The sequence below is a fragment of the Saccostrea cucullata genome, unplaced genomic scaffold (assembly GCF_032062105.1).
Source record: "Saccostrea cucullata isolate Sc308-1 unplaced genomic scaffold, CSIRO_AGI_Scuc_v1 ctg1318, whole genome shotgun sequence".
Taxonomy (NCBI): Eukaryota; Metazoa; Mollusca; class Bivalvia; order Ostreida; family Ostreidae; genus Saccostrea; species Saccostrea cuccullata.
In genome coordinates, this window is record NW_026927972.1 from 151,483 (window position 1) to 163,177 (window position 11,695).

General features: G+C 35.4%; 1 protein-coding gene across 2 annotated transcripts in view; it reads right to left on the bottom strand.

The window, feature by feature from the left end:
* The window catches only part of LOC134276051 (uncharacterized), a 97,688-nt gene extending 94,048 nt beyond the window's left edge, over positions 1–3,640 (bottom strand). For both annotated transcript variants that reach the window (XM_062758331.1, XM_062758330.1), the window contains exon 1: positions 3,547–3,640. In XM_062758331.1, coding sequence (XP_062614315.1) covers positions 3,547–3,625 — 79 coding nt within the window. In that variant the 5' untranslated portion in view covers positions 3,626–3,640. The remainder of the gene's footprint in view (positions 1–3,546) is intronic.
* Positions 3,641–11,695: the final 8,055 nt, after the last annotated feature.

Here is an 11,695-nt window from a genome sequence, read left to right on the forward strand (position 1 = left end):
TTTTATGTCTGCATCAAACAATTTCATCAGTCTCTCTGTTTGACAACTAAATGATCATTCAGAATTATTGCTTCCAGGCCATCTCAACAAAGATCAGTCTTCAAAAGGCTTATTAAATCAAACAGCCGTCAAGGCTAAAGTGATTGGAATGTTTGTTTCTTTGATTGTTGTGTAACGTCCCTCTCGAGACTTTTTCACTCATATGGAGACCTGTGGAGAGCTGCAAATTTTGTCCTATATTCGGCACTCGGGGCCATTGAGCAGAAAGGGATCTTTTTCTTGCCAGCACCTTCTGCGACACGGGGCCTCGGTTTATACGGTCTCCTACGAAGGACTGGTCTTCACGTCTCACAACGTGATTCGAACCCGCGACTTAGGGATTAACTCCTTACTCTGCGACTGTAGAGCAGACGCTCTAATCATGATTGCTAAACGTAAAGTGTGTGTTTGGTCTTAGACTACTTCTTTGCAGTTAATATTTGAATCCAATTATCGTTTTATTATTGAAGTGGTCAATACATGTTATTTTTCTTTTAAAATTCCTAGCATAAAACAACGTGCGCAATGCGATCACTTTTGAGACCTGAATCTCCTTCTAGGTTAACATGTATCCTGGTTGCTTTTGTAGAATGTCCAGCAAATTTGTTGGTTTAAAATATAATTAAAATATAGTAATTGAACATATACACTAGATAAATTGCTAACGAATTAATTCTCTTATAGATGGTGATGTATTTGATATACCAGTATAAATACATGTATGTTACTTTAATAAAAAATAATCATAGAAAAAATTAAAATCGTGTCTTCCATTTTCGAGGATCAAAAAATTTCAACTTTCTTTGTATGTGATTCGATACGCAGGAGCATGGTCTACGTATGAATAATTTCTAAAACGAGGTAAATTATTGACAAGCAAGTTGATGAAACAAATATATATCAGCAGTCTCGTTTAAAGTCATCCTTTCGTAAGTTCTATTTTCGATACAATGACCTTGTCAGCAAATACAATTTATCATTGAGTCAAATGCTGACCGTTTTTCATACCAATTCTTAGTCTATTATTTATACACTGGATTGACGACGGATTTTTCCGTTATTTCCTGATCATGACAAGGAGCACACGACGGGTGTGACCGGTGAGCAGGGGATGGTCACTCTTCCAGGGCTCTGATCCCACCTCTGATGTTTCGGAGGTCCGGGTTTGCTCTGCTCTTATTTTGTATTAGTTTTATGGACTTCGAGATTGAATACTGTTCGTTATCTCCATATCCTTCGTCTTATGTGTTTTTAAAAATGGGTCAAAATTTTAGGTCAAGGTCAAAAATATTTATACCAGCTAAAAGGTCTTGTCACAAAGACAACAGACAGACAGAAAACAGACAGACAGGACAAAAGCAAAACACCCCCGGGATCTTTCGATCCAGGGACATTTGGAACGAGCGGAAAAATCTATGCACAAGTGACAGCTAACTAAGATATTAAAGAAAAAACACATTTCACGACTTTTGAAACGCTTTGTTTTCGGGCCATAACCACTGTGACGTCACAACATATATATATATATATATATATATATATATATATATATATATATATATATATATATATATATATATATATATATAATCAACATTCTTTAAATCAGAATTGATTTGTAACATGATATATTTTACTGTACCAAAACACTGGATTTTTCTTAAATTATATATATATATATATATATATATATATATATATATATAACACCCATGACCCTTTGGACCTTTATGTAACATAGAAAGACTAGCTTTAACATACATCACGTGATCTCAAATTATACATTATCTATATGTTCAATGAACTGTTTGTCTTCACAGATATACATCATTGATATCTTTTATAAAAGATTTGTGACATACAAATTTAGACATTGAGAAGTGTTTATGCACAAATCACAGTTTTCAACTTATCAGTCTGTATCTCGGCCTGTATGAATTATCCTAATTCATCAAGTGAGCGAATCCGGTTGGGATGGTTGGTCTGCAGCTTGTATAACATGAGGTAGTTTGGGTTTGATACGACCATATTCGTCGACACGAAACAACTTTCCCTATGGTATGTTCTTAACTATAACCCGTGCGTTCATTTCAATTAAACGTCCAAATACAATATGCTACTTCTAATGAAGGCTGTACTATGAGTCTATGACCCCTGCGTTCATTTCAATTAAACGTCCAAATACGATTTGCTACATGTACATCTAATGAAGACTGATTTGTACTCTTCGGTTTCTTTTAATTTCCTTTAGTTTCGCAGGACCAATACTTTCTCATCTTTATGTCTGAAGCTCATTTTGATGAGACCAGGGCGATTGCTAAATCTGTTTGGAAGCCGTGTCGCCGCTATAATATCCACCGTGAAGGAAACCTCTTCTAAAAGCGCACGAATAAGATCATTATTAATATTTTAGTGAGGTTCTTGTTTTCAGAGAATGGAATGCCGCTGACCATAATTGTAATATCGGTACGGTCTACTGGATATAAATCGCACGATTTCTCAATTGTACAAAACTATGTTTGAATTACTTTTATTGAAATGACCCGATTTTTGCAAAACTTTAAAATATATCTTGTGGTAATTTTGAAGTAAAATTAAAATCAAAATATTGCCGCTGCTGATTGTTAACTGGTAACAATTGATTATCAAATTTAGACATACAAAAGAATTTTGTCTTAACGAGAACATTGCCAATTACATGAATTCTATAAAGTCATAAGTCATAAAGGTCCTGTTGCAATAATTATCAACTAACTATTCAGGATATTGAAAATATATGAAAATGGCATTCCTCTATGTGCATGTTGGTGATCCCTCTCCCCCCCCCCCCCCCATATTTAGTAGGTTGTGTAACAGGGAAATATGCACATGTATTTAATTTGTAGTATCCGCGGCCCTGGCTGTTAGGTGTTTTAAAATGTAAATTCTTCGTCAGAATCGGTTTTTGTTTCAGCCTACGACGGCTTGATGCAAAATTCAATAATTATTCCGTCTGATTTTTTAAAACTTAAAGATCCCTGTCTCATATCAAAGCTAGAATCTTGGTTGTTTGTCCATGTAAATATCGTTGTCGCTAAAAATCAAATTTGTAGCCACTACATTAAGTCTAACAGGAAACAAGAGCTCCGCAAGGTTGAGCACCCTACAGCATTCCGGTCCATGCAAATTACGTCATGTCTATTAGCACTAACTCACAGTGTAACTCCAAACGAGGACACAAGTTTGCATGCGCTATTACTATATCTCCATATAAGGTACATGTACTTTACCCAGCTGTTATATAATGGATAATAAAGTAAGGTAATTGTGTATCTTACACACTTAAACAATTATTATAACCTTTATTTAAGTAGTAACTCTTATCCAAGTACATCATCATGTACATGTAACCGAATAGTAGTTTTACAAACTGACACTCATTATGTTTGACTGTTAACCCCTTTACTGGGTACTTATCAACAACACTTTTTGAAAGAAAGAGAGAGGGTTTATTAAACAAACACTCACGTTGGTTACTTTTTTGACATTTCTTTTCTTGAGAACTGAATATTTCTCCATCAGGACAAAACATGATTCCAGTAGCCATGCCATTTTTACACACAACAAATCTACTGGAGACTTCTTCTCCGGACATAACATTGGCACCATCTTCCCTGTCCTTGCATAGAGAATAGCGTTCCTCGCATGGAATACAATCAGGTGTCCTACATTTACTCAGGGCATAGTCACCTTTATAAGACAAGATAAAGTTAGAAAAAAATACAAGAGGCCCACGGGCCTTATAGGTCACCTGAGTAACTTGTAACAACTTTCCAGCAACTGGATTTGGTTTGACTATTTTAAACCAAATGCCTTGAAATTCACAATTTTGAAAGAGGCACCATTGTTTATCATAACTATACATTTAGCATGCTTAATTTGGTTACTTAATACCCACAGGGAGATCAGAGTAACAGAAAGAAAATGCATTTCCACTTTATAACCACCAGTTGTGCACACCAACCCAAAGGAACCACTGACCCTGGGGCCACATATTTTAAAATTTTATAAATTTTATAAATTTCATTTCATCAGAAATGGGTGATTAATATCAAAGAACGGATTTCAAAGTATTACTTTATTTTCAGACTATGTACCCCCCCCCCCCCCCCGCAGTACCCCTAATGCAGGGGCCCTGAAATTAACCATTTTGGAAGAGGCATCTTTCTTCATCATATATATATACTTAGATCATTGGCATTATACCAAGGAGCAAAGGAAAATATTTCCAAAGAATTCATGTGTTTTCACAATAAAATCATTATAGAGCCCTGCCCTAACACCAGAACCCCTGACCCAGGGGTCATGAAATTCACAAATTAGGAAGAAGCATCCTTCCTCATCATAACTATGTACATAATTCAGTGGTTTTATACCCAGAAGCACAGGAGAAGATTTTTTAAAGAATTTATGCATTTTCAATCAATAATCAACAGAGCCCCACCCTAACACCAGAATCCCTGACCCTGGGGCCATGAAATTCACAATTTTGGAAGAGGCAATCTTATTCAACATAATTATGTACTTAGTTAGGTTATTTAATGCCCAGGAGCAGAGAAGAAGATTTTCAAAGTAATAATGCATTTTCACTATATAACCTGTTTAGCCCCGCCCTAGCACTAGAACCCCTGACCCTGGGGCCATGAATTTCATAATTTTGGTAGAGGACTTAATGCTGATTACAATCATACCAACAGTTTGACTGCTTGATGTCCAGGAGTACAGAAGAATTTTAAAGATTGCACTAATTTTAGTGGTTTTTGCCCCACCCCCCAGGCCCCGGGGGGGGGGGGGGCAGGGATCATGAGATCATGAAATTCACAATTTTTGTTCCCCTTCACCCATAGATGCTATATGCCAAATTTGGTTGAAATTGGTTCAGTGGTTTCAGAGAAGAAGCTAAAAATCTTCAAATGTTAACGCACGACGAACGACGCACGACGACGGACGAAAACAGATAGCAATAGGTCACCTGAGTTTACTCTGGTGACCTAAAAATACAAGAGACCCAAGGGCCCTGAATTGTACTTTTGATAAATTGTGCAACTTATCTCTATTTGAAGTCTCTTAGAATTCTTTATATCTAGATAATGCCTTGAATTCAAAAAGTGTGTCATTTTGACCTTCGTTTTAGTTAATATACTTTGAGAACTCAAAATGCCAGAACGGACAAAATTTGATGAGTCTAAATTAATCAGTAATCAAAGAAATAATTCATTTTCACTACATGTATATAATCTATATAGCCCCGCCCTAACACTAGAACCCTTGAGCCTGGGGCCACGAAATTCACAATTTTAGAAGAGGCAGCCATATTCAACTTCATTATTTGATGCACATGATTAGTTTATTGAATGCCCAAGAGCAGAAAAGAACATTTTCAAAATCATTCATTTTCATTATAGATGGTTTTCCATTGGGGTAATTTTAGCAAGAGTTATTCCCCATGGTCGCCATGCTGTAAGGCAATATACCCAGATCCCTTTATTATTATGTTATGCTGGTTATTGAGATAAAGATAAAATCATAATCTTGAGATTGTCAATATTTTTCCCCATATATTTCTGGCATGCATGTTTAAAATTGGTTGCTCAAAGAGGAAAATTCAGTTTTTTTTCTACAAGATGGCGGGCAAAGGGGAATAACTCCGAGGCAAAATAAGTCAAAGGGAAACCATCTATATAATCTGTATAGCCCCGCCCTAGCTTTGACCCCAGGCCCTAGGGGGAGAGGGACAATGAAATTCATAATTTGGTTTCCCTTCACCCATAGATGTTTTCTACCGAAATCGGTCAAAATTGGTTCAGCGGTTTCAGAGAAGAAGCTAAAAATGTTCAAATGTTATCACACGACGGACGACGAGGGACAAAAACAGATAGCAATAGGTCACCTGAGTTAACTCAGGTTCAATGCCTTATAAAAAAAAATTGGAGGAGATGCTGAAAAAATGGTGACACAGACTGAAGCTAAATACGACAAAGGATCAGAGCAATGCATGAGGGATATAATCCTACATTTTGAAAAGACAGTAATTAAATACCGGTATAAATCCGTATTTTCAAGCTAGAACCGAATTACTATCAATGTTGCCATTTATTTAATACTTAAAATATTTCAATATAACCATAAAGTTTCAAAAATAGATCACCGTGAATTATTTTTCAATACGATTGTCTCTGATAACATGTCTGATGACAAAATACTATCTACAGACAGACAGACATTCTGATTCCAATACACCACCTTAACCTCATTTGCAGGATACATAATAAATAGAAGAAGAAACAGCAAAACCAAAGTGTTCCAGCTTTGTTTGAAGAAAATAATACCCGATTTGAACACTCACATGGTTTAACAGGTATATATTGATTGAAACAGGAAACAGAATCTGGACTTGCACACTTCATGGAGTTTTTATCAAATAGTTGTGGATAAGTGCATTCATGAATGTAACTTCCAAGCATTGTATCCCTCATTCGACAATCAAAATATTGCCCACAGTTTTCAGGGTATGGAACAATTGCATGTGGATGAAATTCACAGTATCTGTTAATGTTACCTGAAATTTAAGTTCAATGACCTTAAAACTGATAAACAAGAATGTTCCCCTATAGCTTTTTAAAAAGTAAGTGTATTTAACTTATAACTGAATTCCAGAGAAATAAACTTTCTTTCAACTGCTTTTAGATAAATTTACTGAATGCAACTTTCAATTTCTGTTAGCAAAATCTTTGAAAGTAAGGGTCTTTTATTACTTTTGTCCACATCTGCAACACAGTCCCCATGAATTGGATCAAAAACTCCTCTTCCACAATTGCCAACTCTAATTGTTCGATTTTTGAAGCATTCAATATACCAGGCTGTCCAGCGATGACCTGGGAAGGCCCTCTCCCCATCAAGATGCCCAATACAACTAGGAAGTCGTGATGGACAAGACAAACATTTTGGATCAGAATATGAGCAAAGATTCTGTTGATATTCACCTGTAAAGTAATATTATCTAAAACTTTATTGCGAAATATTTTTTTTTTCATATAAATTCGATAATAGCTGAACTGAAATTTTTGAGACTTCATGAATGTGAAAATTATAACTTACAAGGTGCCTGTGGTTCATATCTGACCCCACATTGGACAACTTCAAAATTGACACAGGCCCTTTGAAGAATAGAAAATAGGGATGGGTAAGGACATTCCTGAGACGAAGGGTTGGTAACATCTATGGAGCAGTTGTAATATCTTGCACAATTAGATGGGTCTGGAATCAACCCTTGTCTTCCATTTCGACATATACCTGTATAGATTGCTGTAAAAATATGAAAACAACCAAAATAGTAACGCCAATGGGTCAAACCACTCACCCTAGTCACTATGACCATTCTGTAAAAATAAAATATAACCTTTATTTATCCATGATAACACAATTAGCATAGAGATTGTTTCATTGTGGTCCTGCATTAAAATAGATAAGATTCTTTCTCCTACGTAATTTTATTAGCTAGAGGACTGACACGGCTATCCAAAACAACTAAAATATATGTTTCAAGCTGTTTGGTTTGGTATCAGCTTCTTTTTTTTAGGTTAGATTCAGACCTGATTTATATACTGATGGTAGAAAAGAAACTCCATCGATAAATTTCGCATAAAGCTAAAAGAATATTGTTATACAGCGTAGTTATAAGCGGTTAATAATCGGTGAAGGTGGTGATATTAATGACAATAGACGTGGACAACAAATAAAGATCATGCCCTCTCTTCTCCAATAAGTCTTCAGTTCATATATTTAGTCATTCTTTAGATACCGAAGCGAAAAATTTTATTTTAAAATTAGAAAAGTGTCCATAACTTGGAACTGAATTGATTGATTGTACATTGTTTAACGTTCCTCTCGAGAATTTTTCACTCAAATGGCGACGCCACCACTTGCCGGTGGAGAGCTGCAAATTTTGTCCTGTACTCGGAACTTAGGGCTGTTGAGCAGGGAGGGATCTTCCCATTTCGTGTCTGCACCTACTGCGACACGGGGCCTAGTTTATTCGGCCTGATCCAAAGGTCTACATTGGAATCAGAAGCGATTTATTCCTGAATTCTTCAAAATGTAACAATGGCATGTAATTTTAGCGCATTATTCCTGAAAGCTTGACAAAAAACTAAAGAATAGTTCTCCAGTTATCGCGTGCACAAAATTTGTCGAAAAAATAAGAATATTAATAATAACTAGAGCCGAGCTAGTTGCAAAACAACGAGTAGATCTTCCGTCCAGTTTGACCAGAAATGATGTCAGTATAAATTAATTTAAAAGCGTGTACAGTTACTTTGATCCTTTATAGCCGAACCCTTAAATCTTGTGTGATAACTGTAAGACTAAGCCATTTCTAGCTACTCCCGATTTGACCGGAAGGGATGCCGATGGATAATATAAATGCCTGGACGGATCTTGTAACAAAAATCTTTCAATAGCTTTTCGATACAGTCAATACTATACATTTTCTGACTACTTCCGGTTTGGTCGGAAGTGGCGATATGAGACGATCTTTTAGTATCTCACTAGATGCTCCTTATTCTGCTCTATCTGAAGGAAAACAATTAATTTATTGGGGTGTTTATACGTATCCTAATGAGATGAAATATAATCAACTTTCAGTCTACTAGATACGAAAGATTCTTTCGGAATATTTTGTTATAATAACATGGCTTTTGTATTTCTTAATACAAGCAAGTTAATGTCAGCTAAGGACTAAATTAAAAGCCGTTCTCTGCAATAACTTGAACATTATTTTAGGACTGAAACATTTGGAGATAACGAAGAGTATTCAAGATGAAAAGTCCATAAAACAATACAAAATAGGAGAAGAGCAAACCCGATGCTCCAAAACATCAGAGGTGTGGCACGCATAGTCTTAGAATTTCTCCAAACTCTCTATGATAAAAGAATGAAATACCCTTAAATAAAATCGCGCAAAACATGGTTGCTATGTGTTATAGTTACTATGGTAACATGTCTTAAATTCTGAAAAATTGTCTTTTTAACATATTATGGCCATACTTAACATTTGCGACAAAGCAAACAATTGTTAATGATTGTTTCCTAAAGTTGAAGGCCTGATGTCTTAAATGCATGTTAAACATGTTTGGTAAATCAACTGTTTTATATGTTATTATGGTAACAAAGTATTCAAAAGTAAAATAAAATTATCATTGAATTTTTAAAAGTCATACAGTCACATAATTATCAAGAGCAATTATAGGTTGAAATGTGACCAAATAATAGAAAAAAGAGCATTTAACCATACACCAAAACAAATTATATTTTATTTTGGTTGGCAATGGTTGCCACGATTTTTATACCACAGAGAACCTTTGAATTTTCACTCTGTATGTTTAAATTTAATCCTATCTTTTAAACAAGAGGCCATGGCCCACATCGCTCACCTGAGCACTGTGGGTAGGAACAAGCAAAAATCAAAATAGTAAATGCATTTATTCCTATGTAAATTTTTGATCGGCCATTGTGACCCCAGCCTACGTCCGAAGTTCATGATTTGATCAAACTTGAATCTACACTACATGAGGATGTTTCCACATAAGTTTCATCTTTCCTGCCAAAGTGGTTCTTGAGAAGATGATTTTTAAAGATTTACCTATATATTCCTATGTAAAATTTCGATCGTCCTATGTGGTCCCGCCCTATCCCCAGGGGTCATGATTTGAATAAACTTGAATATACACTACCTGACGATGTTCTCAAATAAATTTTATCTTTCCTGGCTCAGTAGTTAATGAGGAGGAGATTTTTAAAGATTTTCCCTATATATTCCTTTCTTAAACTTTGATCATCCATTGTGGCCCCACCTACCCCCAGGGGTCATAATTTGAACGAACTTGAATCTACAATACATGAGAATGTTTGCTTCATCTTTCCTGACACAGTAAAGTGGTTCTTGAGAAGATTTTTAAAAGATGCCATTAATTTTTCACTAATTTTTAATTATCTCCCCTTAAAATAATGTGTGGCCCTTCATTTTTATAAACTTGAATCCCCTTTACCCAAAAAGACTTTGTGGCAAGTTTGATTGAAATTGGTTTCGTGGTTCTCGAGAAGAAGTCGAAAATGTTAAAAGTTTACAGACACGCCGGACAAAATGTGATCAGAAAAGCTCACCTGAGCCGAAGGCTCAAGTGAGCTAAAAAGCACATTTCCTCATAATTGACGATAAATTTTTTATGGTGTTTGTGTGGTAATAAATTTCCCATTTAAAAAAGTTCAAATCAGATTCTTTAAATAGAACGTTGCTATGGAAATAAGCAGAAAATATATGGATAAAAATCTGAAAAATATTTTGTTTCCTTGGATACATACGCTTAAATGTTGATTCCCAAAATTTTTATAATTGATTTTTATTACCAGCTAACCCATCTTTTAATTTTGACCATCATCTAATCCCTAAATGGATGCAAGAAGCCGGCATACTGGGTTTAAAATTGAATTAAAGATTACAAAAGTTTCATGACAAATGTTGCACTCGCGGAAAAAATTCGTCGCTTTTTGCAGTTTTCCATGGTAACGGCAGCCATTTTGAAACTGAATGACCACACAACACAACTACAACCAGTGATCGTCCTTTGAGGAAAGTTCAGGAATATTGTCCCAACCATCTCCGAGAAACAGCCTGGACAACAAAAACATGGGTACAATCGCAATATGCCGTCCCCGACTTCGTTCGGGTAGCGACATAATTAGACGATATACCTCAGGAGGACTATTAAAAATGGTTGTAAGGAATGTTTTGTTGTTAAAAAATTGAAGGAATGTGCTAGAGATACACGGTAAGTAATATTTTTAGATTGCAGCAGTTGAAAAACACGGATATTGAATATAGCTTCAGCGTATTTATTTGTGCACAATTAACATATATTTTTTCAATGGCACTGTAGTTCTCTTGCCTGACAATATAGCTAAACTTCTGCAGCAAGTGAAAGTCTAGACATCTATACAATGTACGATGTACGTGGTACTGACGGCCTTTGAGCATACGAAGATATACGGAGAAAATGGACAATATTTCAGCCCAAAAGACAAGTCAAACAATATAAATCACTAGCAGGGCAAAGACAGAATTTTTAAATTCAGAGGTGGAATCAGGCGACATTAATCCTTTTTATGACAGCACCTACTTGTACCGAAACCGTTGCGTATATGCTCTCATCGAAAGGACCGGTCTCCGCGTCTTGAATTCGCAACGTACATATAATGCATGTACTTGGATAATATGTATTCGTAATTAAAGAAATCTCTTGAAGGTAACATAATTTATATTCCTATATTTTCTTCTTTTTTTAATTATTCATATTTCTCAATTTCTTCAAATTACATGTACTTATTTTTTAGGGTACATTAAAACTTATTCGTCAGCCAGTCTGTTCATGTGTCACAAGAACTTTAAACTTGATAATAACTTTTGAATGAGTTGAAATAGGACTTGTGAAATGAGATTTTCAAATATACTGTGATTTTTTACCCTGTGACCTTGATCCTGAAGCTTGACCTACTTAAAAAACATTACTTTAAATTGACAATAACTTTCGAAAGCTTCCATTTATAAACGTATATTACCTGT